Source organism: Zootoca vivipara, chromosome 2 (genome assembly GCF_963506605.1).
Source record: "Zootoca vivipara chromosome 2, rZooViv1.1, whole genome shotgun sequence".
NCBI classification, from domain to species: domain Eukaryota; kingdom Metazoa; phylum Chordata; class Lepidosauria; order Squamata; family Lacertidae; genus Zootoca; species Zootoca vivipara.
Genome location: NC_083277.1, coordinates 81,633,474 through 81,660,069, shown reverse-complemented (window position 1 = coordinate 81,660,069; position 26,596 = coordinate 81,633,474). Strand labels below are relative to the sequence as shown.

General features: G+C 40.2%; 1 protein-coding gene across 3 annotated transcripts in view; it reads right to left on the bottom strand.

Annotated features, from left to right (window-relative positions):
• Positions 1 to 26,596, bottom strand: part of GABRB2 (gamma-aminobutyric acid type A receptor subunit beta2) — a 99,614-nt gene that overhangs the window by 17,419 nt on the left and 55,599 nt on the right. For all 3 annotated transcript variants that reach the window (XM_035107991.2, XM_035107992.2, XM_035107993.2), the window contains exons 6-7: positions 4,684 to 4,821; positions 2,487 to 2,639 (exon numbers count right to left, since the gene is read on the bottom strand). In XM_035107991.2, coding sequence (XP_034963882.1) covers positions 2,487 to 2,639; positions 4,684 to 4,821 — 291 coding nt within the window. The remainder of the gene's footprint in view (positions 1 to 2,486; positions 2,640 to 4,683; positions 4,822 to 26,596) is intronic.

Here is a 26,596-nt window from a genome sequence, read left to right as displayed (position 1 = left end):
CAAAGTCAACACCATGGAAATATTTCCATCTGTGTATCACACAGGACATAAAGTGCACCTTTTTCTTCAGTGTCCTGGTTTTACTTAATATTTTCTTACATGTTGTCTTCTGGTTTGAATTCTCAGAAAAATCCTTCTTGAAGACCTTGGGTATATGTTAGCTTGAATCAAGGGAACAGTAGAGAATGCATTCAACCTTCTTTAGGTAATGTTTCTTCTTAAGAAACTTGAAGAGGCTTAAGTTTAAATTTGCATTAGAGTTGGATCCTTACCTGGGATGCAAGGTTCAGCAAACTCAAAAGGCTTGCTAATGTAAACTAATTTTAAAAGAAAAAAATTCCTTCAGTAGCACCTTAAAGACCAACTAAGTTTTTATTTTGGTATGAGCTTTCGTGTGCATGCACACTTCTTCAGATACGAACACGAAAGCTCATACCAAAATAAAAACTTAGTTGGTCTTTAAGGTGCTACTGAAGGAATTTTTTTATTTTACTTCGATCCAGACCAACACGGCTACCTACCTGTAATTTTAAAAGGCCAGCTATATTAGTTTGTAGCAGCAAAGCAACATTTGTTGTAGCTGCTCATTTATTGGATTACTGAGCCAGGAGGTTAAAAAGATTTGTTTGCACTATCAGTTTTGTTGGAATGGCAAAGCAAAAACTCTTTGAACCTCTGATTTGTGTATAACTGTTGGGTGAATGAATCACAAGTTGAAAGAAAACAAACAAACAAACAAACCATGGCAAGGCCAGTGTCTCATGAGCTGTTCCTATTCTGCCTTCGGACACAATCTAGAGTCATCATTCACAGGCCCACATAAAAGCAAAGTGACTTGTCAAATTTTCTGTCAGGGACAAGAGGGTTTGAACTAGGAATTGTGGGGTCTAGGTCTGGGACCTAAGCTGAACTGTAGACTGTGCATGTTCTCAGGCTTCAGAGCTTTCCTCAGGCACAAAAGGACTGTGCAGCATCAAGCCCTGTGACCTGTGAAGCCTGATACAAATACTAGAAGCCATGGCTTTTACTGCTGTATGGTCAGAGATGTAGAACTTATTTGCAACTCTTCAAGCCCAGACCTGGGGTTGGGTACAGTTCCACTCAGCTCTGGACAGCCTTGGCAAATCTCAAGACAAGTCAACAAGGGCATGTGACTGAAGGCGGTGGAATTCCTTGTCTGTATTGCCTGGAGTTGTTACCCCAATGTAGTGAGAGGCAATAATACGGTGTAAAGAAGTCCATGGTAACAGGTATTATCAGGATTAAGCTTGGTAAACTATTTTACTTATGGAATTTGAAATGCCCATTAAGAGAAGAAGCCATACTCCTGTAAAGTAGAATCCTGTTTCAACCTTACCCAAATTTTACCTAAGAAGACAATACTACATGTTGAGATAGGAGTGTAGTAAAAGATACAAAGTGACACCATTGGTTCATTAGCTTGATACTTCTCTATAACAATGGGCATACATAGAGGCTTTCCAGAGTTCAGGCAGGATCTTTCCCAGCCCTGTGAAACAAGAACCTAGAGACTGAACCTAGAGTCTTCTGCATGCAAAATATGATTTCTGTCCAGCTTTGAACTCTCCCCATGGTCTGAGGAATTACCAGCAAGGTAAGACTATTTTCTAATTTTTAGATTAAATATAATGCAAGAAAAGTAGCTAAGGTTTCAAACTCTATGGTCCCTGAAAAGGTGACCCAAGCCATACAGTTTTTTGGATCTCCCTCTCTCAGAGGAAGACCTGAATTTGTAAGCCTCTCTGTGAGGCAATGGAGATGTCTGCAGCTAGTGCTCCTCCAACCAAATTAGAAAGGGGTGGAAAAAACCTGTGCCCCACACTTTCCACATGAACTGGCAGGGCGTGGGTTCTTCTAATTTTATTTGTCCCCCTTTCCCACCTCATATAGGTTTGCTCCACTAAGTAAACAGTGCTGATATAAATTGCAATGATTTTAAGCTAATTCGGAGAAGAAATTGTTTTAGCTGGGTTATGATGACTCAAATTCTGAATCTTAAATGTAAGCTTAATAGGCAGTAGTACACAACAATGCTGAACACCAGCACAAAACATCACACTCCGTCTGGCTGAGCTGAAGCACTTGTATTTACTTCGATTTACTCACTTTAAAATTATCTCTAAACATTTCATCCAAACTGGTTCAAAAGAAAGCTTTTCAGTGCTTAAATATAGGTAAACCTGACCAGCCTCCAAAATTAGTACAGGAAGCACATTCAACGGGCAAGAGCCAAGGTAACATTAGTGCAAGAAGAGCAGGCTAGCTTTGTGGTGTGATGGGTATCACAAGTGGAAGTAGTGTAACAGCACAAAAAGTAAATGATAAAGTTAAGCTGTGCAACAATTCCACCATTCTAAGCCACCCATTGGATTGGGCTGTTATGTCATGTCAGGGATGGAGCTTCTGTTTTGGATGGCTGAAACAACAAGATAGCACTCTGTATAAGATGAGCAAAAAGTGCTTACCTAAAGCCACTCTGGCAGCTGAAGCATCATAATTGATCCAGAATGAAACCCAGGAGAGAATAGTGATCAGAATGGAAGGCATATAGGTCTGAAGTATGAAGTAGCCAATGTTTCTCTTGAGTTTGAAACTGAGCGACAGCCTTGGATAGGAACCTAGAAGAGAATTTATGTTTAGAAGGTCAAGTTTCAGTTCTGTAGCCCTGCAAACAAATTGTTAACATTTGCAACCCGCAGGCTTTTTTTGTAATTCAACACCCATAAGGCAAAAATAAAATTTCTTATTAAACGAACAAAATGCCAGTTTCTTTAATCTGTGCCTAAACAAAGATGCCTAAGGTTCACTGCCCCTTTGCTAACAGGTGTGCATACTCCGAAACAATAAAGCTGTGCAGTAGCTCAGCACCCACTACTGCATTTTGACCTTTGCATGTTCTACCTTGCTATGGTCACTTTGAAATCACTTGAAGTGCTGGGCTCAGAAACTGGTTCATACACTTATAGCTACAAAATTCAGGTAAGCAGAGTTGTATTCATGCAATACTAGCTGTCATATCAATCAAACATAACAAGTTGTCATGTTGGGTATTTATGGCATGATTCTGCTCCTTCATCATTATCTTCCTGGCAGGTGATGCCAGAACATGAAAAAACTCAAAATAGCCCCTGTGTCTCCAAATAAACAAACAGAGGAAAAGACCGGGCTGGGAAAAGGGAAATGAAAGGGGATGAGAAGTAAAAACACCAGAAATGGAGCAATATTTAAAACTGTTTAGGCTCTGAGGTTTGCTGAGGCCTCCCACACAAACCACCTGTGAGAGGAGCAAAATTCTGATCATTATACTTTCAAACCACTGATCTCTGCTCCCAAGAAAAATCCAACTGGGACAACTGTCCTGCACAAATCCATGAAATGCAAAAGTGGTATCTGCAATCAGACTTGATTAGCAGTCTGGAAAGTTACATCTTGTTCTGTTGAGGATTAATTAAAAATAAAAACAAAAACCAGCCCCACTGAACTAGGATTGGAGGTGCACATCCTGTTTCACTATCTGAGGAGAAACGGGAATGTACTGCCCCCACTGAAGCCTTGCTTATCGGGGTTGCACAATGGCTTCCGGCAAGATCTAGCAAGAGTTGTATGAAATCCTGCTGGAAGCTGCTACTGCTTCTCCTCACTTCCATAGTGGTGGTGGCAGGGGCGCCACCCCATGGGATTCCACCATCCAAGGCAGCTGCCTCAGTCCACCTCATGGGCAGGTTGGCCCTGAAAAGGGTAGTAGTAGTAGTAGTAGTAATAATAATAATAATAATAATAATTTATTATTTGTACCCCCCCCCCCAATCTGGCTAGGTTTCCCTAGCCACTCTGGGCGGCTTCCAACAAAGATTAAAAATACATTAAAATGTCACACATTAAAAACTTCCCTAAACAGGGCTGCCTTCAGATGTCTTCTAAATGTCAGGTAGTTGTTTATCTCTTTGACATCTGATGGGAGGGCGTTCCACAGGGTGGGCGCCACCACCGAGAAGGCCCTCTGCCTGGTTCCCTGTAGCTTTGCTTCTCGCAGTGAGAGAACTGCCAGAAGGCCCTCGGCAAATTATTATTCCATGGGGTGTCATCTGGCATAAGAAAAGGGCCTCCATATATTTTAATAATGAAAGTGTATGGCAGGCATAGGCAAACTCGGCCCTCCAGATGTTTTGGGACTACAACTCCCATCATCCCTGGCAACTGGTCCTGCTGGCTAGGGATGATGGGAGTTGTAGTCCCAAAACATCTGGAGGGCCGAGTTTGCCTATGCCTGGTGTAGGCAGCTTTGAGAGTGGCTGCAGAAAACAGAAAATAGTTTAAGGTTGATACCCCTTAAAAAAACCAACCCCCCCACATTGGCTAAATACAAAAGTCTTTATTATATGTACACCATAGTCCTATGCATGTTTGTTTATGTCCTGTGTTCAATGGGACTAAATTCTAGGAAGGCAGTCAGTCAGTCATAGGACAGCAGGTTTAGTGCACCTGACACAGCACAGTGATTTTAATAAAGAATAAATTGTATTGGTTTGCCTATTCAGTGCTCATTTGTTTCTTCTTTATATTATCCATGCAGTTAGTCATTATGTACTATCCAAAACAATGGATGGAATTCCTTTCAGCAAGCAGATAGATGCATTTTCTTTGTGGCATCCCTTCACAAACCTGTCGAGAAAACAACTCTCTTGGTGATAAGTTCATAGTCCACAATGGAGAATTGTGGCAGTTCAATCTTTCGCACTCCTGTAACTGCATTATCACCCCCACGCCAGTAAAATTCAATATCATCTGTTGTGTAGCCATCTGTAAATAAAAAAAGGAGGAAAGCTTTAGGACATGGTATACTTGCAGTATCACATCTGCTGCAATAATAATCTAGCCATTTTACTTCGGTTTATTCTTATTTGAGATAAATATTTACAAAGTTCAAATTCACTGAGCACTTCTGCTATGCATACCGGTATTCTGTACATTTCAACTGGCCAACCCAAGGTGGTCATTTTATATCAATTTACCTGAACTTTAGGGACTCAGTAAGCCTGGAGCAGGAACTGTCCTCTGTAAAGCACCACACACACTGATGCTGCTTAATAATTTTATTTATTTGATTAACAATTACATTTACTGTATATCCCAACTTCTAAGGAGCTCAGGGTGGCATACATGGTTCTCCCCCACCCTCACAACAACCTTGTGAGGTAGGTCAGGCTGAGAGATGTTGACTGGTCCAAGGTCACCAACTGAGCTTCACAGCTAAGCAAGGCTTTGAACTCAGTTCTCTAAGGTCCTAACCTGACATTTTACACCACACAATACATACACAATTTTGGCAACTGGTCCACAGTTCATATAATTGGTCAAACCATTATTTCCCTCTCCCCCAGCTGCACGATCCCTGTTGAATTGGCAGGTTTGTGCTGCAGGTTTGTCAGCCATAATGTAAAAACAAAAAACATTATTATTATTATTATTATTATTATTATTATTATTATTATTATTATTATTTAAAAAAACCCTTAAAAGTTAAAACTCCTTTTTTCAAACAAGTATCACATTTCTGCCAATGTGCTTAGAAAGAATGTCAGGGAGTAATCATGGAAAGTGAGGAAGATTTATGGCGGGGCTGCAAATGAGCTATTTCCTCTCATTCCTCTGAGGCTGGCTTGCTTCTTCAAGCCTGCCTTTCCAGTACTTACAGCATGTGCTAAGGCTAAGCAGACTTTTCTGAGTCAGAGCTCAAGACTGCTGGGTGTGTGACTACCAGGAACACCACACCAGCTCAACGATCATGCTAAACTGCCTCTCACCATTACTGGACTGCATCCCTCTGCAGACAAAGTGCTGGAATGTGCAGCTTGTTGATTACACCAGCAAAGAAACTGCGGGACTGATGCAGGAAATGACAAGCGGCAATTGAGAGAAAAATCAAAGGCTTGGCAGAGGAGTATCAACGTGATCCTCCAGTTTTAGATATACAGATCTGACTCCAATTCCTCTTATCTGATTCATGAGTTCTATAGCCTGCAGATCCAACAGGGGTCTATTTAGCTATTTAGGGATGCTATTTAGCTAAAAATGAAGAATTCAAATTAGTTATGCTCAAATGCAGTTTAAGTTCCACTGCAATCCCATGAATAAACTTGGGAAATAATCAAAGGCATATTGATTTCTCAGAAATAGACTCTTCAGATTCATAGTAAGCAAGCAAATAAAACAGACTAGAGACAGAGCCCCCCTTCTTCCCCCCACTGCACTCCCAAAATCTGCCCTGAAGGTTCCACCAACCCTGCCCCCCATAGATTTTGAAAATGTGTGGGGAGATGCAGGGAAGAGGAGGGCAGGGGGAGGAAATGAAGGCGAATTCTTGTTGTGTGAGTGGAATCTCGCACACAGATAGCTTTGGATACAGTGCTAATAACTATTTACAGGCCCTTCTGAGTCATTTACAGCACAATCCTTTCCATGTCTGCTCAGAGGTAAACCCCACTGAATCCAGTAAACTTAATCTCTGGTGAACGGGTAAAGAACTGCAACCTTAATTGCTTTTACTTCTTCCCTCATTGCTACCACAGACTTAATTCTATACCGAAGCCTGAGAAATATTTCATAGTTCAAAAATTTATGTTTTCATGCTCTTAAGGAGCTATTAGCATCTCTGGAAACATTTTTCATTTTTCAAAAAAAGAGAGAGTTATTTTGTTAGCATGAAATATGGAGCTTAAATCAAGGGCAAACATGATGATGTCCTTGAACTTTATTTCCACTATTGTTCCTTGTTGCCTGCAGCATTCACTCTTTGCTTTCGCTGGAAAAAGCGGACACCAACATGTTGTTTCCTACTGAGTTAACCATATGATTGCTTCTAAAAGGCAGCTGGAAGCACTGATTAGTGACCTCATCCTTTCATTCTGTTTCCATCAAAGGTGAGCACAGACCACATGTATAATATTTCTTTATGTTTCCTGTTTAAAATCTCCAAACAATTTTTGTTAGCATCCTGCAGAGCTCCTTGACTATATCTCTAATACAGTGGTACCTTGGTTTACAACCACAATTGGTTCCAGAAGTCTGTACTTAAACTGAAGCGTACTTAACGTGAAACGAACTTTCCCATTGAAAGTAATGGGCAGTGAATTCATCTGTTCCAGATGGGTCCGCAGTGTTCGTAAACAGAGGCGTTCACAAATGGAGGCGGTTGTAAACCGAGGTATGACTGTATATATTTGTGTAACATTGTCATCATGGTGTCATCATGGGGAGAGGAAGAAAGGTGATTTGTTGAGGAAGCAGAGGTGATGTGTGAGGCAGAGCACAAGAGGAAGGAAGAAGGCAGGGGCTTCAAAACACACCACAGGCATCAACATGCTGCTAAAAGGAAGGTGAAAACAAGGTGCATTGAAATTCCAACTTCAAGACTTCAAAGCATGATGTCAGTTGTTGAATTTGCACTGCAAGGCAGATCCTGGTAAGGATCTGGCCCACAGAACCAAAACAGTTCCCCACTTCTGGCCTAAGGTGGGGAGGAGGAAAGTGCGAGAGGTGCAAGTGGGAGCAGGGGGGTTTGCAAGAGGAGAAAGCATGGGCACAAGTGCTGTAAGTTATAGAAGAACATACAGAAAAAATGCATCAAATACAAATATAATCCTAAATACATTCAGTGAAAATGGATTCAATCTGAGGAAATGTTTGAATGAAGATTGAGTTGGAAATTCAATGTCCAATTTATTTCATTAGGCCATACATAAACACATCCACACAACTACAGTAGTTTTATCAAGGCATCAGTTTTCTCTTATCAATAATGAACTGGATTTCCCCATTGCTACCCAACAGAGGTCTGAATAAGAACTGTTTCAATACATAGGCTGCAGAATTTTCATCTGAACAAAATTCAGTGAATGAATCATTCATTTCTTAAGGATTAACTGGGTCATTATATTTAATCCTTCCCTAAACTGGTGGACATGTGTTCCGCTTGACTGTAACATTTTCACTGGATTTGTGTCACATTATGTTTACTTGCTTCTTAAAAGACTGAAAAACTAATGTGCTGTAGAAAACCAACTCTATTGCATTTTAAGATCCATTACCTGATTTTTCTGTACTTTAAGATACACAAATATATATACTGTTTTAATGTACTTGCTGAGAACAGTAAGGAAGCATCACCACCACCAGGGACAAGTACCTAACTCCTAGTGCGTGTGTGATCCAATTGTATGAAGGAGATAAATACAAGAGTTCTAGCCTAAAATTAGACACAGCCCAATAATTGGTGATGGTGTCATGATTAGACCTCTGATTCTTCCAATATTTCTTGGAACATGCGGATTCCCAAATTCCGATATATCCCTGAGAAAGCATCTACAAAGGATATTTAATAAGACTTATTTCTGAAACATTCACATCTCAGGGCAGCACTTACAGTCACGAGAAATTGACACTAAATTTATTTAGGAATGTTTTGTCACAGGACCAGGCCCTCTGTGAGAGAAGGACACCCTCAAATTCTCTCTAATGTTAATCTGGGTTAGATTTAGGTATGTCTTTACTAGGCTCTGCTCTTTTGCAGTATCATTGTACCTATGAATATAAGTCCCTCAGCTGTGGCAATCTGGTAAATGTGGCCTGCACCACATGGAAAATATAATCTCTGAGAAACAATAAAAAAGCATACACTTGTAAACCAAAAATGGTCAAAATTTGCAAAATTAATTCAATACAGTGGTACCTCGGGTTACGACCATGATCCGTTCCGGGATGCAGTTCGTAACCCAAAATGGTCGTAACCTGAAGCACCATTTTGTGCATGCACAAAGCGCGGTTTTCGCATGCGCAGACCGCACGCGCCGCTTCTCTGCATGCGCAGACCACTCACGCGGCAAAAATACTTCCAGGTTTATGGAGTTTGTAACCCGAATTGGTCATAACCCGAGGGGTTCGTAACCCGAGGTACGACTATATACTGAATAACAGATTTTGATGCGAAAACTCAAAATTTAGAAACATTGTTTCTGTTCAAGCGCTTAAGAAATCATTAGTATGGAAAGGTGGGGTTGGAAACCCTTAATTTTTGTGATGTAGACCCTTTCCCCTGACTGCTACAGTTCTTAGCAAGGTGGAATGGGATCATGGCTTAGTTACAATTGGCAAGAGTCATGTGGTGGGATTTCTGGATTTCTTTAAGGGCACCCTAACCATTTCACCATAATCCACCCCACCCCCAAACCCCCAGTTTAACAAATTGGATTAGACCAGGCATAGGCAAACTCGGCCCTCCAGATGTCTTGGGACTTCAACTTCCATCATCTCTGACCACTGGTCCTGTTAGCTAGGGATGATGGGAGTTGTAGTCCCAAAACATTTGGAGGGCTAAGTTTGCTTATGCTTGGATTAGAAAAATTAATGGAGGCTATAAGTGGTACTAGTCTTGATAGCCATATGCTGCTTCCAGGATCAGATGCACCCAGCCTTTGAACACAGTTGCTGGTCAATGGGGACTAACAGCAAGAGACTACTATTCCCACATGCCCTTGCTGTGAGCTCCTAATAAGCATCTGGTTAGCCACTGTGAGAAAGGTGTTGGGCTACACTGGCCTTTAATCTTATCCAGCAGGGCTCGTCATGTATTCTTATGATTCGACAAAGTACACATACTTCTGTACTTCCTGGGATTATCTGGTGTTTTGGAACAGAAAGATTTGATATTTATATATTACTTATTTTTCTGAAAGGCTTATCACTGACACCTGAACATTCCCACAAATATACCACAAAAGCTAAATGCCATCACTCAAGTGAAAAATTCACACAAAATCTAAAATGCAGACACCAGTTGTTTGTGAAATGTTACAGAACAGATTGTAGACATACCGAAACCTGCAGCCTGCCATTGCATCTCTCTTTCACTAAAAAGTGAAGAGAATGCAATTTATTGCAAATTCTATGCATCATTCATAAAAGTGCCCCATATTTTCTTGTTTGCTTCAGTTGTAATTGGTTCTTAAAACTGTAGGTTGGGCTGACCAAGCTATTCTTCCTGGGCTTATAGTTTGTTCCCCCTGTTTCACACCTGGACATAATAATTCATTCTTCTGTACAATACTGAATAACCTATGCTATCTGTAACCTATGCTATTTCACAAATCCAAAGAAAACAACATAATCTCCATGACCCAGATCAAGCTACTACAACAAGAGAATTTTAGCAATGTCTGCAGCACCTGCAGCATTCCTCAAAACACAAAACACCATTTGAAATTCCCTTTTCATCGTTCCGATAACACCATTACTTGCTGTAGCAGAGCAACAAAGCTATGTAGTCCCTGATCCAAATGTCTACCCAAGGATGTTTTCCATCCCCGCTCAGTATCAGATGCTAGGGCATACTATGTGAATGCAGAAATGGTCAATCAAAGGTGCTTATTTTCCCATACAAAAGTTCCTCAAGTGCTGTTGTACTCAGTCAAACTTGGACACACTACTTTATAGTCTCTGCAGGTCCTTTAACAATTTTGACTTTTGCCCTGAAGGAAATTGAAATCCAAAATAAGAGATCAAATAAAAAAAACAATTTGGCAACAAAAAAGAGGGTGGGGGAGAGAAGTGGCATTATTTATAAAAGATTATGGTTATGAACAATCTTAGCAGTGCCATTTTTGGCACTGAAAAGACAACAAAAATGTATGTGCCTGGATGTGCCAGGAACCCCAAAATTTTCATTCTAGCTTTCAGTACAAAATTAAAAGATTAATGAAACATAACTAGTGAAATGAGACACAACAATACCTTCTAAGTCAAGCTTTCCGCACAAGCACACTAATATGTAACATCTAACCCTTATCCCCACATTTCACTTGCTTGGCAGGCTAATGTGGTAGTGAATTAGAACCATGAATAGAAGAAGTGAATAACATCTGGCAACTCCAATAATGCTGGCAGTGAAATTGCATTAGTGCTCTACTTTGCTTAATTATTCCACAGTTGTATCACAAATATAAGTTGCAAGGAATAAATCATAATTCCCAAACACAATGCCCACAATGTAAACTTACCAATTTCCTTTGTTGAAAGGGAAATGTACAATGTGCCTATGGGGAATTTCCACTCTGTTCACCAAACACTGTATTCTCACAACTTGGGTTTTGGCACATGTGCCCTAACATGAGTGTGTTTCATTAATCTGCACCAGCTTTGGCTGGTATGCCAATTGTTTCCCTTTCCTGGAGAGAGGTCTGCCTTAGCCACAGAAATCTATGTTCTAGTCATGCCCTGGCCTGGGTACTGTAATCTATGGTATTGTGCTCTCTGTTGGGGCTGCATTTGAACTTTCCTTCAGCTAGTTCAAAATACAGCTGCCAGAGTCTTGACAGCTCGACCATGTAATACCACTTGGGTATGGAAGTTGCCAGTCACGAAATTAAAAGACGCCTGCTTCTTGGGAGAAAAGCAATGACAAACTTAGACAGCATCTTAGAAAGCAGAGACATCACCTTGCCAACAAAGGTCCGTATAGTTAAAGCTATGGTTTTCCCAGTAGTGATGTATGGAAGTGAGAGCTGGACCATAAAGAAGGCTGATCACCGAATAATTGATGATTTGAATTCATGCTGGAGGAGACTCTTGAGAGTCCCATGGACTGCAAGAAGATCAAACTTATCCATTCTTAAGGAAATCAGCCCTGAGTGCTCACTGGAAGGACAGATCATGAAGCTGAGAAGAGAAGACTCCATGGAAAAGACCCTGATGTTGGGAAAGATTGAGGGCACAAGGAGAAGGGGATGACAGAGGACGAGATGGTTGGACAGTGTTCTCGAAGCCACCAACATGAGTCTGAGCAAACTGTGGGAGGCAGTGGAAGAGAGGGGTGCCTGGCGTGCTCTGGTCCATGGGGTCACGAAGAGTCAGACACGACTAAACAACAACAACAATGGAAGTTAGCTCATGTAACACCATCATTACACCAAGTGCACTGTTTGTCAATGCATTCCTAAGTACTAGCTTTAATAATTAAAGCTTTTAACAAATTTGGCTTGATATATATCTGAAGGACTGTCTAAAGCGTCCATATCAAATTGACCATAGGTTAAAATCAACAACAGAGCCCTCCTAGTCTGCCCACCAGTTAGTTCAAGGAGGTCCTTTTCTGTGGTGACCTCACAGCTCTTGAACTTCATAACAACTTATTTCTGGAAGGCTACCACACGACAGTGTTTTCAAAAGCCTTTGAAATCTACCTGTTTCAGGTAGTCTTCACATGACAGATATCTCTGAAGGCTTTTAATGAGCTTATAATTGTACTATGAAATTATGTTTTATTAGGTTGCCATATGAGGGGTACTCAGAAAGGTGGCCTATTCATATTTAAAAATAAAAATAAATTTCCATCCGAGTTACGAGTAATTTTCAGGAGATGTAAACAAACTAATTCATTCTGACATTCCATTTTGACCTTTCGGACATAGTAACCTGTTGTATGGTATCTTTAAGCAGCAACATGAAAGGGCACAAGGATTTCTTACTCACGTTCACAAAACTGTTTTCAATACTATACATGGATTTCTTCCTTTAGCAGCTCATCTAAGTCCCAGCATGACAAGAGACAATAGGGCAACAACTCTAGATCCTGTATGGTACCAGCCTATAAAGACCTGCATTTTGCAAGCAGATTCTTCCAAGAGGTTAACCTACTCTTTCAAATTCTCCCAGTGGTAGCCTCTTAATTATGTCAATATGCATATGAGTGTTATATAATCTTGCCTCCTGGGCTAGAAAAGAAGGATATCTGCATGCAAATATTCATTAAAAAGAAGCCAGCAATAATATCGTAATATCTTCACATACATAAAAGGAACTTGGCCTCAAAGCAAAAGATGACACACTACATTTGTATGCAAAGAACAGCACACAGGCTCATTTATGCCTGGGTATGTGAGTCTTGTACCGACAGCAGAATGTATTAATAATAAAACAATGGAATAAACTAGCACAGGAGGGCTTCAGATTTTAGGGGATGATTGGAGAATACTAAGCCATGATCTAAAGAAACCCGGGACTGTTGGAAACTTGATCATATGCTGCTGGAGCTCAGAGGAAGAATATGTGACTACATGCCTAGTCAAGTAAAAAAGTTTAGCAGAGTGTAGTCTGGGGGTGATCCATATTCTAAAGAGTAATCCACAGTGTGGCACATGTACCTTACAGGGTTTATGGAAAATGATTTTTCTTCCTGCCATATCTCAGGCTTTTCTGTGCATAACATAGCAGAGCATAGAAACTCATGTCTGCATAGGGTTGCTCTTTTCTGGATCAGGATGAAGGACTAATAATAATAATAATAATAATAATAATAATAATAATAATAATTTTTATTTATACCCTAAAATGAACTAGCCAAAGGATAAGAAGCCTCCTCTCAGGGGAGAGCTCAGAGTTGTGAAACTGCATCACAGCAGTAGGGAATCTCAGGCAAATATGCCCCTCCAGGCCTCTCCATCTAGGGTACTTTCCCTAGGCCATGCTCCCCGCCTCAGGTCACACCCCCTCTTCTGAGGCCTTCCCATGCACCTCACTACCTGTGGTCTGAATCCTCCCTAAGTGCTTTTGCCTGGTGAAATATGTCTGTGAACTGACAATATCTATTTCTTGCCTGGATGGAGAGGTCTCTCTGTGTAGAAATCTCTGGCTTGTACATAGTTGCAGTACAGTCCAGTCACATCTGTTCCCTAACCCACTTTTGCCTCTGCCCTCTTCCTTCAGTGGAAGGTTGCTTATAAGCAAATGCAGCTTTTAGGCTAATATAGTAAAGGTTCTCCAACTCTGCTATTTAATCTAATGAGACTCCATTAAATTTTGTCACCTAAGGTCACAAAAAGAAAGAAAAAGGACACAGCCTTAATTTATTTGAGCAGAAGTTTATCTTCCGGTAATTGTTTAAAACTGCATTCAGCTCAGTCCCAAGTCTTCACCGATTTATCTGTACACTGGAAAAATGCCTGCCAGATTGTGGGAATGTACTGTATAAGAAAAGAAGTCCCCAAATACAATTGGCCTGCAACCTCCCTTCCTGCTCTCAAATGAATTTCACCAGTGTTCCTTTTTGTAGCTCCCTCTTCTCTGTTAAATGCTGTATTTGTTTGCTTGCTTCCTCCATACAGAATTTGGGGCTTCCTTGCCCTCTGCTGCCTACTCCACTTTCCCCCTTTCTAGCTATTTGACCCTTCTCTCTTAGGTCTTCTCCCACCACCCTTGTTGGCCCCACCTTCCCCACAACTCTTTTTTTCCTTCTTCCTAGGACACCGGTTTTGCCTAATACATCTCCTCTGATGCAGTCATTTGGAGGTAGTCATTCACAGATGCTCTGATCTGGACGCAGCATGAGCAGAGATGACTTGGCCACTGTCAGGATAAGTTCCAGTTCTTCTGGCACAAGGATGTTGACTCAAATGTGTTTGAACTCTTGACCACTGCTGATCCCAGTTTATAAGAGCTAGCTGGAGGGGAGTGGCTGAATTTTCCCAGGGGGTGGTGAGACAGTGAAGGCACTGACCCAGAGCCTGGAGGTGCTAATGGCCTGGATGAGGGCCAATAAAATGAATTGTGACAAGATGATACTCTATTGGTGGGTTGTTTTAATGTCAAGGTAATGGGTAGATGCCCTGTTTTGGATTGGTGTGAACTCCCTTGAAGAAGTACCCACAGCACCTGCTTCTTCAAGGGAGTATAACTCCTTGAAGATGCCATGGAGGCTGCAGCTAGTGTAGCATGCTACCTATTTTACATGATCTGCACATGATATGACCAATGGTGCAGGGACCAAATACTTGATGAAGTGCCTCTTCTGGTATGTCCCAGCCTGGCCATGGAGATCAGTAGAGGGTACTACCAAAGCAAGGCTAAGGGATAGCAACTTAGCCCGAGGGCCTTCTCTCTGTGGAATTCTCAGCCTCTGGATGCCTGTCGTCATCAAGTATACTCCAATTCTGTTGGATACTGAAAACATGCCTCTTTACCCAGGCCATTGAATCTTATTGAGGTTGCTCTTTAGGATCAGTGAATTTAACAATCTATGGGAATGTTTTATTGTGTTTGCTGTATAAAGGCTTGAGATTATTTATTATGGTTTTGTATTGTTGTCTACCTGTGTATTTTATATTCTTATTCTGAGCTGCTCAGCAATTTTTAAAAATTAAGATTGATATATAAATGGATTTAATAAATAAATGATCTATATGAACTAAATAATGCTGTCATTTGCTTTCCTTCTCAGACATTATTTTGAGCTTAACAGTGCTCACTTTCTAAAATATATTCTCAGAAGAAATGTTTGAACAGCAGTTTTGAACCAGCAAGAGAGCCTTTGGGGCATAATTTGTGCTGTGAAAATGCCACCTGTCTGTGTATTGAAGGCATTTTCCTTCCAGCTCACTGCCTACCTAGAGCATTTGGACACCCTAGTCAGAACTCTCACTCAGCAAATTAAATTATCCTGTCCCAATAATTCCTGAGCTCTTGGATACTATAATAATAAAGTTCTTTTGCTTGTCATAAGGAACATGTGAGCTTCTGTAAAAAAAAATTACCATAATTGTTTGCACTGCTGTTTTTATATTATACCACTTAAAGGTTATTGTTAACATTACTTTCCAAGTGTGGAATATAAGGTTTACTTTCGAAGTTCCAGTTCCAGAAGTATTTAGATATTTCAAGCTAGAAGACAGACTAAGAAAGGAAAGCTAGTGGGTCAGCTTCTGGATTTGTTTTGCTCAGCATGTACAAAATGAGTGGCAGGCCAGATCAAGGTGCAATGAGGTTCTTAAAATGTGTTTATTTATCGAACTGGAGAACTTGCAGCTGGATGCTTACATAGTAATGTGAAGCAGGGGACCCAGATATTAGAATATTATTCTTTTTGTCCACATAGTATGACTCTGTTTTAGATTTACTTGAGGGTGCCTGTCAAAAACCTGTCATATTTATCCAGCTATGGATCAATATACCTTACTATGATTGCTATTAAATAGGATTGTTATTAATGCCTTGGATTCATAAACCAACTGAAACTTTGTCTTTTAGCCTTTCATGATAAACATATTTGCATTTTTGTCTATCAATTCTGGAGATATATTACACCGTCTCTATGCCATTCATCTCCCGTAATTTCAGAAGAGGAAATTATTCCTGGAAAGAGGAAAAAGCATATTGCTAGCATGACAAATAGCCTTTTTGGCAACTTCTAATTTATTACAAGCCTGCCTTCCACTCTACACAAACAGCATGCATGTGTGCATGCATGCACGCACGCACGCACGCAACGCACATGCACGCACGCACGCACATACAAACATGTTTGGATCATTGTTCAGCAACTGAAACCTAGTGCTGATATGCTTAAGGTTTGGGCTTAGGAGGAACAAATGCTGCACTTTGTCAGAACAAGCCAAGCTCCCACCACAGGACTGGAAGTTGAATGCATTATGATTCCATCAGCTAGGCCTTAGGGAATACTCCATGGACATGGGAAGGTATCTAGACACCCAAGAAAGTATCTCTATACACAGTTAAGATCTTTTACATCCCCTGCCACTGAACTCAGCACTGCCTCCTTTAGTTTCTTCCCACCCTTTTCGGCCTTTCTCTGCAGTGCTAAGACCTTCCTATTTAGAGGTCAGACTTTAATTCCTACTGGTGAAAACTACAGAGTTCTCCCCCATTCCATATCCTGAAGACCATAAAGCACACTTTTCATGCATTTATGTATCTGCTGTAAGTTTCAGTATCTCCAATTTTAAATGCCAGGAGCGGTATCAAATTTCTTCATTTAAGTTCAGTACCCTGGTGATGCAATTTCTGATCTTTGTTGGCTCCAATAAACATTTTTTGTGAACCTATTTCCCCTCCGTTCAATGTTTGACCTTCTATTGCAACGTAGACATTCAGTGCCATATTTTACACTATTTTCTCACCTGCTCATTCCCCATTTCTGGTCTGCCATCCTCCGGTGCCCAAAGCAATAACCCAAGACTATCTAACAGCTCTGCAGGGTTCCATTCAGAGAACTGCCAATCCTTGGCAGAGCAGAGCACGTAAGAAAAATTCTCTTTTTGTTTTCACAAATGTGCATTGAAGAAATATGCTATTGCTCAAGGTCTCATCAGCATTTACTTTCATCTTTCCTCACATTCGTACCAAAAATACAACCTCTTTTTATTATCTTAACAAATTAACAAGGCATGGCAGTTCTGCTGCAATCATGTTATATAAACATCTCCCATGAAGATATATCATTAGATTATATTTTAAGCTCCCATATGTCATCAGAATTCATGCTGAAGCAACCTTACAAAGCAATCTTTATGACAGATTTCTATGGATTAACCAGGTTCCCCTCCCCTCTCCCAACAATTTTCTCTGACATTTTGTTAAAACTTTAATACTCTAAGCATTGACAGTTGACATCCTTTCTGACACTACTTTTACCAAACATCAGCATATGCTACAAAATAGTAAATGATGCCTTGCAGATTTAGGCCTCTTAGCTCGAAATACACAGAAATGTGTTGGTAACTAATGACACCACCAATTAAATAATTAACTCTATTATGCACTATTCAGTTTTCTGGCTTCTTTCAGAAATCACTTAGAAGATCTTCTAGATCTCTTTGCATTGTGTTGTTCTTGCCACCCGCTGCATAAACTTTACAGTGTGCCATAAACATTACAGCCTTTATTAATAGGCAGCATGTATTTAAATAGCCCCTTATGCTCCTGCTGCTGGTGATATACATGAAACACGGCCTCTGATGTAACTGGAGCTTATGCTGGGAAGGTGAGGGAGTGTAGAAGGGATCTTAATGGCCATTTGCAGACTTACCACCTTTTAGCCTAGAGCTGCCAACGTACATAGATAGGGGCAAATCATAAGCATCACCATTATGGGCCAGGGAAACTGGTAATTAACAGTTGCATCACACAAGCATCTCTGGATTGGTTTCCTATAATACATGTTTCTTATACCGCATATATATATCAATATATCTATATCTATATCTATATCTATATCTATATAATATTTGAAGAAGAAAAATGCTTCTCAGTGCTTTGAGATGGGATAGGCTTTGTTTCGAATGAAATTGGTTCACATTTCTATGGGAGACTGAGGTGCAGAGGGATTTTGTTTAGAGGAAGGAGGGAGATAAGAAAAGGGGGGGAAGGCTTCATTGAATCTGCTTTGAGTTAATTGAATACTAGTGACTGAAACTATCAGCAGATGGAGCTGCTGCCTTACTTAACCCATTTTAAAGAACACACCAAGGAGCAATTTCCACCCATTATAAATAGCAGTTTCAAAGGAGTGATTTTGTCAGGAACCCAACAAAGGAGGAAAGGGTTATATTCCTCCTCCTCACCTTCTGCAATAACCCAAATGCTCAACAGACTCACTCCCCCCCTCAACACAATGGCAATGGGCATTTTTTAAAAACATGCATTTAAAGGCAAATATGAATTTAACATCAGATTTAGTTTGGCTCAAACACTGTGTTTAATAATGAGTGTTCTATGTTTTCACATGCTAGAACAGCCAAAAATACTTTTTCTCTCTCCATAATTCTGCTTTTTCAAATGTAATGTGGTATACATTTTCTTGCTGAGGACCATTAGTCCTAGGCTTCTTGCATGAGAAAGCTCCAGGAAAATTCAATGAAGGGCTGTCGAATTCTGCACAAAAAATACAAGGGGGTAAGCATTACTAGAATCATGGTCTTTTTTATGGAGGCATAGTTTGTATGGTGTGTGGCAGGGTGGTGAATCTCCAAGCCATAGGCCTGGCAAAATTCCTAATTTGGCTCATGAGGCAATTTCCCTCAAACCATGGCCACCTGCCTCAAATCTAATGTCATATGTGCCATGAGGTGTGAATAGGGTTGCCAGACTCAATAGAGGACAGGACTTCTGTGCCTTTAATTGCCCTGCTCTCTTTTGAGTCTGGAAACCTTAAAGAGAAACCAGCAGACCCTTTGCTTGGAAATTAAACAAAGGGTCTGCTGGTTTCTCTTTAAGGTTTCCAGACTCAAAAGAGAGCAGGGCAATTAAAGGCACAGAAGTCCTGTCCTCTATTGAGTCTGGCATCCCTAGGTGTGAACTAGGATAGGACAGTTTCAGTTGCACAGATGATCCCTGCAGAAAGGCGGATTGAACTCACCGCCTATCATCTGATGCGGCAGTGAATCCAACACTGTTGTACAACTGGCCTCCCTATGGGGAACTGGGCCATGCAGCTGATTCTTAAAGAAAGCAGCTCTTGTGCTGGAGTTCCCATGCACCCAACAACCAGCTCCCCCCCCCCCCCGGCTGCCTGTATTGAACCCTACTGGAATATTGTACATATGCCAATAAAGGTTTGAGAGTCCGACATCTCAGCATAGCAAGGAAGGCTGTAACCAGGTGCTCTTGCTTATTCAGTCTGCTGTACAGGTGTTAAGCACTGACTCAGAGCTCCAAGGGTCCTGCTCTGCCTTCTTATGATTCTTTATCTTTAAATCAGACTTGGACTGCACAGCATTTCAGAAAACTCATTCCAAAAGAGGACGGCTCCCAAGTCCTTCACATTGGGGACTGTCATCTGTCAAGCAGTACACATGGCTACCATATTGGGGGTAAGATTATGGGATAGCGTGATCAGAACAAGAGACTGAGGAGCGTGGTTCTTGAGTTCTCAGTTGTTCTTTTTGCAAATCTGGGGGCTGGAGGTGCAGTTAGTCAAGAAGAAGTGTGCTAAGACTCCTGAATTCGATTTTACATATGGGGTATATGGTGTATATCCAGATGTAAGTGAGAGAGGGGAGAGACAGATAATACAAAGCATTATCACTACTTTCACAAATCCATACTTTTTAAATGAAAATATTATGTTCATGTGGAACAAACTGTGCCAGATTTTCAGCCTCAGCTGGAATCTCCCTAGTGAGCTTTACTATACCTTCTGGCTAAAAAAGGCTTCCTAAAAATCAGCCAAATCCCTGAAGGGAAATAAAAGGATTTAAACATAAGCAGCTGCCCTATGTTGCTTGACTTACAAAATTTAAAGAAATGTGTTCTTAAGAATCCATGAACTGAAAGCCTAAGGCAAGCCAATGGTCCATTTCAAGAATGGTCAAGTGGACTCTGAAATAAAATAATAAAGCATTCATCCAGCCCACACCTTCTGGCCATTTAACAGCCCAAAATAAAATTAAGCTGAACCAAAGGAGGAGGAGTATAGCTAATTCTATTCCATGGAGCAAATGTGTCACCGAAATGTTGAATATAAAAGTGAAGACAGATATTCTAAAATGTGGTGAAAATGGCTTCAACGTGCATTTGCTGCATTCTGAGGAATTCTGAGGAACGCATCCAAAGTGATATTTAACTTCCTGGTCTTCCCTGCCTGCTTGCTGCCTCAAATTCTGTATGATGTCTAAGATAGACAACAATTTTCTGCTTACTAATTAGAGTGGTACCTCAGGTTAAGTACTTAATTGGTTCTGGAAGTCCGTACTTAACCTGAAGCGTACTTAACCTGAAGTGAACTTCCCCATTGAAAGTAATGGAAAGTGGATTAATCCGTTCCAGACAGGTCCGCAGAGTACTTAAATTGAAAGTACTCAACCTGAAGCGTACTTAACCCAAGGTATGAGTGTAATTGGTTCTGGAAGTCTGTACTTAACCTGAAGCGTACTTAACCTGAAGCGAACTTTCCCATTGAAAGTAATGAAAAGTGGATTAATCCGTTCCAGACGGGTCCGTGGAGTACTTAAATTGAAAATACTCAACCTGAAGCATACTTAACCGAGGTATGACTGTAAATGTCTCCTGATCAACACTTCTACTAAGGAAATATGACACTAAGGTATAGTGCTTGCAAAATGATCTTACATTGGAGGGACAGGGGAAGAACTAATATTGACTTTAGCACAGAGCATGCTTGTCATCTAGTGGTTATATTGACAGGCTAGAACCTTAGAAACCACAGGTTCAAATTCCCACTTGGCCATTAATTTCACTGATTGAAATTTGGCCAGTAACTGCCTCTCAGCCTAACCTACATAACAGAGTTGTGGGGAAATAAATGAGGAGCGGAGAACCATATACACCACCCTGATCTCCTTGCAGAAAAGGGTGGGATATAAATGCAATACATTAAATAACAAACAAAAACATTATAACAGGGGTCTGACAGGCTTAAAGAGAACCAGAGAGAAGGTAAATCTTGCATGCCTTTTTTGAGCCACAGCAGGACCAACCATGTTTATGATGTAAGAAGACTTAAAAAACCTTTGCCAGACAAAGGGGTGGTGGTGACTTATTGCAAGCAGAGATAAAATATGTTTCATCAAGCTATCTAATGGAGTGTTGATTTGTTGACCGGGAGTCTACTGTTTCCACCTCCTACGTCAACATTACCAGCTACTGGGTTTCATAGAAAACAAACCTAAGTATTTGCTTGAATGCATGATTGTCAACATTCATAATGTAATTTATGGAGAACATATTGCTTGCCACATTGTATTTATAAATCCAGCAATCTGTGTTGATGAGGTTCAGGAAAGAGAGTTCTTCGGAGGAGCTGCATCAGTGGTAACAAATGAGGCATTACATTACCTTCTATCACACTATCAGCATCAACAGCTGAGATTTAAGGGGCTTCTGCAGAGGGTTGGAAACGCTTTTTCAATTATGAAATGGATGCAGACCACTTCTGAAGGAAGCTGCAGATTACCTCTGACAGCACTAGTAGTATAATCCAGTTTAAAGCTATACAAACTATCCATGGAAGTAAAGTCCACCAAACTCAATGGATCTAATTTCAAGTAGACATTGCACTGTAAGGGAGAAACTGGGTTTTGCTTTAAAAAACAACAACAGCCATTCAGGGAGGGGGAAAGAGCATGGTGGGGGAATTAAACTCCCTACAAGTTGCAATCTTGATGGATCCCTGCCCCCTCTGCTATTTTCTCTTGAAGGGAAGTTGCCATTGGATTGCAGAAACTGTAAAATTAAGTAATTGTGTTAGAAACTGACATTATATATATATATATATATATATATATATATATATATATATGCGCATATTTGTAACCACAACCGTGGAAGTTTTTCTTTGTCCTTTGTCTTCCTTGTAAGAGTTTTGATTTTAATATTCATTCAATAGCTTCTAACTTCTGGGCATTGTAGCTATGCCGTGTTCAACTTATACACACCGTTCTTGCAAATAAAACTTTAAAAATGTGGAATTGGCAAGACTTCCCCCTTCAATTCTGCAGCAGTCTTGGCAGACTTTCAAAGCAAAATGAGCAAAACATTTTTTAAAAAAATAAATAATGGAAGCCATTCTTTTTGAAATGATGGTATGTTTTCCTTGCCATATAATCATAGAACTGGAAGAAAGAATATCACTGGGAGCACTAATCAGCTCCTCAAGATTACGGGGATTTGAGTTCTGTCTTCTTCCTCCTATGAATAGGATGAGCAACACTATATCATGCATTACCAGCTGAGGATGGACTGTCTGAATGTGAGGCAATTCTCAAAAAATTAAAATACTATTTTGTTTTTTATTCTTGTCATGTTTCAGGATAAATATTCATTTTGAGATAGCCCAGCCTTTCATCCTCCAAAGGACTAGAAGAAGCAGAGCTGTTAATTCACAACAGCAAAAAAGTTAGCAGTCTTCGCCATAGCAATTTGGAAAGACAGTATGTGCCAAGTTTATATTCCCATGATACTGCACCATATGCATTTTGTAATTTCTGAAAGCTTGTAAAGTTTCCTACTGAAATAGTCGTGTTGCAACTTGCATGCCAATATGCTCTAGCAAACTTGCAATGGCATTTTCTCACATCAGTTACCATAGTTTAGGCTGATAGGAAATGACAACTGCATCCCCTAGCATTGCTAAAAGTTAGATGAAGCCTTGGCTGAATTCTCTTAAATGAACTGCTATTGTTGTCAGACATAAACTAACTCATCACTCCATATTTCATAGATCTAAGGCATGGGAAATGAGAATATTCCTAATGGCAGTATGCAGCTACGTTTTCATGATTCATACAGACTTTGAACATGCTGTATTTGCAATACAAACAAAATACTGATTGAAAAGGACAAAAGTGAGTTTGGATGGCACAATGTGTTCATTCTGTGAAAATGTCATTCCAATCTAATAAATATAAGATTCCATGTGGGTTAGTGTTTCATTATATTAATTTAATATCTTCCATCCAATGAAATATTGCCTTCCTTTACACTATCGGGGTCTCTTAACAATCCAGCACTGAGTTGGCTCATGCAGTGCAAATCTCCCACATGTTTGCCACTGGAGAACGTGAGGCCACAACTGGGAGGTGCTCATAGGCTAGTGCTCCCATCCAGGGGCCAACTAAGCAGTTGCAAAGATCTGCGTGATTCTGTCATCTTACAAATTGCAGTAGATGCATGGACAATGCATGTAGGTGCACTGATTAATAGAGAATACCACCTTTGTAAGAGCCTAATTGTGAAATAATAATTAATAATAATAATAATAATAATAATTTATTTATACCCCGCCCATCTGGCTGGGTTTCCCCAGCCACTCTGGGCGGCTTACAACAGAAAATGAAATAAAATAATCTATTAAACATTAAAAGCCTCCCTAAACAGGGCTGCCTTCAGATGTCTTCTAAAAATCTGGTAGCTGTTTTTTTCTTTGACATCTGCAGACTCCCTAACTAAGTAGCTTCTCTGAGCCTTCCTAACATTCTGCTACCTTCATTGATTTTGACACTCCCATTCCAAGGACCAACCAAAGTGGTGCAGCACATGACACCCCCTCTCCAAATTAATAATAATAATAATAATAATAATAATAATAATAATAATAATAATTTTTTATTTATACCCCGCCCATCTGGCTGGGTTTCCCCAGCCACTCTGGGCAGATTACAGCATATATTAAAAAAAAACATAAGACATAAAAAAATGTCCCAATGCAGGGCTGCCCTCAGATGTCTTCTAAAAGCCAGACAGTTGTTTATTTCCTTGACATCTGATGGGAGGGTGTTCCACAGGGCAGGCACCACTACCAAGAAGGCCCTCTGCCCAAGGGTGGTGTACTTCTTTTTCAATTTGAGGTGCCTCTCCGCTCGCTGACAGTAAAAGAGCAATCATTATAGATCTGTAGCTTCTGGTGTGGTGTGGTGTGCCGCCAAGACCTTGCCACGGCCCTGCCCCACTCCATCTAGCACCATTCAGGAAAGCTGCAGAGATTCTGGTGTTGGGAAAAGCAGCTCTGCACCACCATACAAGGCACTACTGTTATGAACTAAATAATTAGCTGCCCATTCAATGCATCTAGAATCAGCTGCCCTCCCACTCTGTTTGACGGTATAGCCAGTGCTACCCATTCTCCTTCCTAGCTCCTCCACCTAGTTACGGTTCTCAAATGTAGAATGAAAATCCTTTTGATAGGGACCGTAAGGACTAAACTAAGCATGACTGGCAAGATCCACCATTAAGATCTCCCAGCAATGTAATCATAATTAAAAAAATAGTAGCTGTAGCACGCCACCAATCAGATTAGCACTGTGGCACTGGAAATATTGTTTACCTGATAAAATTTATGCCCCTGAGCTGCTATTATCTCCACAGAGCAAGTAGTATTCGGGGGTGGGGGACAATTTTATTCACAAAAACATCACCAGCATTGCAGTCCTAAGGCCATTCTCACCACAGCTGCTTTGTACATTGATTTAACCATCTCCTAACCACGAGTTTTGTCTCCCATGTCATTGAAAAAACAAGATTTTTTTTAAAAATGACTACTGGACTAATAGTATAATAACACTTACATTAGGTTAATCCAAACAATCTGTGATCGGATATTAGAGCCACAATGAGAGATGGTAAGAAAAGAATTATTTCTCTGCTCTTAAAATATATTTTTCTCCTGTTGCCCAAAGTAAGAAATTAGCCCATTTATGCAATTCTACTGGATGACAAAGTTACAGAAGTGGGAATTTGGACTGCAGCAATTTTAAGCTGAGCTGGCAGCACTTTCAACAAAAGAAAATACTATGATTAGCAGATTTCATTATTCCCTACAAAAATAGCTGTTCAGTTCCAGCAGGTTTAAAATCTTGTTGCAGCTGTTATAACAACCGGACATCTTCAAAGCCTGAAATTCATCATTTCCCCATGCCAGGAGGTAGGGGATATTTATAGAGTCATTTACAAAGCTAAATTATTGGTTCAGAAGCAATGTGTAATGAATGAGGCAACTCCGTTTTCCTAAAAGATTTTGCAGAAATACCTAGGGTACTCAGCTTCCCTACTTGTCTAGATGCAAAAAGTGTAACAGGAATGAAAATACCTGTTCTAACCTAACATGAACTTGCATGTTTTCTAGAGGGGAGCATCTTTTATGTTGCTTACTGGCCTGGATCATAAAGAATCACATATTTAGTTAAACAAAATGTCATAGACATATTGAATGCAGTGATAGTGCAGTGTTGCTTGTTGAATATGAGACAATGGAATATGAGACAAAGACCCACAAAAAAAGAATCTTTCAGTGCAACTAAGGACAAAAAGATTGACCAGTATTAGTTCTGAAATGCAGCAGAAACTCCAGGCAGTACTTTATTTTTGGAAAAGAACTGGAGAATGCCTCTACCAGCATGCATTCACTCTGGGATAATCCATTTGCCAATAGTGATGCCAAAAAAAAAATCAAACTCCCGATATATTTATTTTGAAATTTTAAAGTATGGATTTACTAACTCTGCTCCTAAACTGGACATAAAGGACAGCCAATGAGTTACTTAGTTAATCTCAGAATTCCAACGAACACAGCTTACACTCATGAAGATTGATGCAATTCTCCAATATATAAAGTTTGCTGTTTGATATTCTATCCAAGGCACACTAATTACACTTCCTCACTTTTTCTTAAAAGCAGATGTCATTTGCTAGATTTTTAGAGCAGATAATGAACAGCAATGAGCATACAATTAACTCTCTCCACGGTTTCACACAGTGAAAAATGAACAGGACTCCACATGCTTCTGTTCTTCAAAATGCAAACATAGGTATTGTTTTGTAAAATGTCTTATAGAGCAGCAAGATAACACATTATATGTCTACTAGCAATAACAGAAATTTGGTATTCATGAGGGTTGCACAGCAGATCTAAAGTATCACATTTTAACAAGAAATCAATACCCCTACTTTCCTGGGAGCAAGCCCCTTTAACCCTACTGGCACTTTCTTCTGAGTAGGCATGTATAGGATTGCACTCAAAAGTAAGACCCAGTGAGCCTACTGAAACTTATTCCCAGGTAAGTGTTATAAGACTGCAGTTTTGTTTTAAATCAAACAAAACAAAAACATCCCAAAAGACAAGGAAGAATAAAACTGAACAGCAGTAACAAAACTTTTTTCCACTGAAGGATGGCTTTTTGTGCTTCATACTGTACTTTGACCTGGAAGCTGTACGCCGGCTGCCTTGGCCAATAAAGTGAGATGAGCAACGCGACCCCAGAGTCGGACACGACTGGACCTA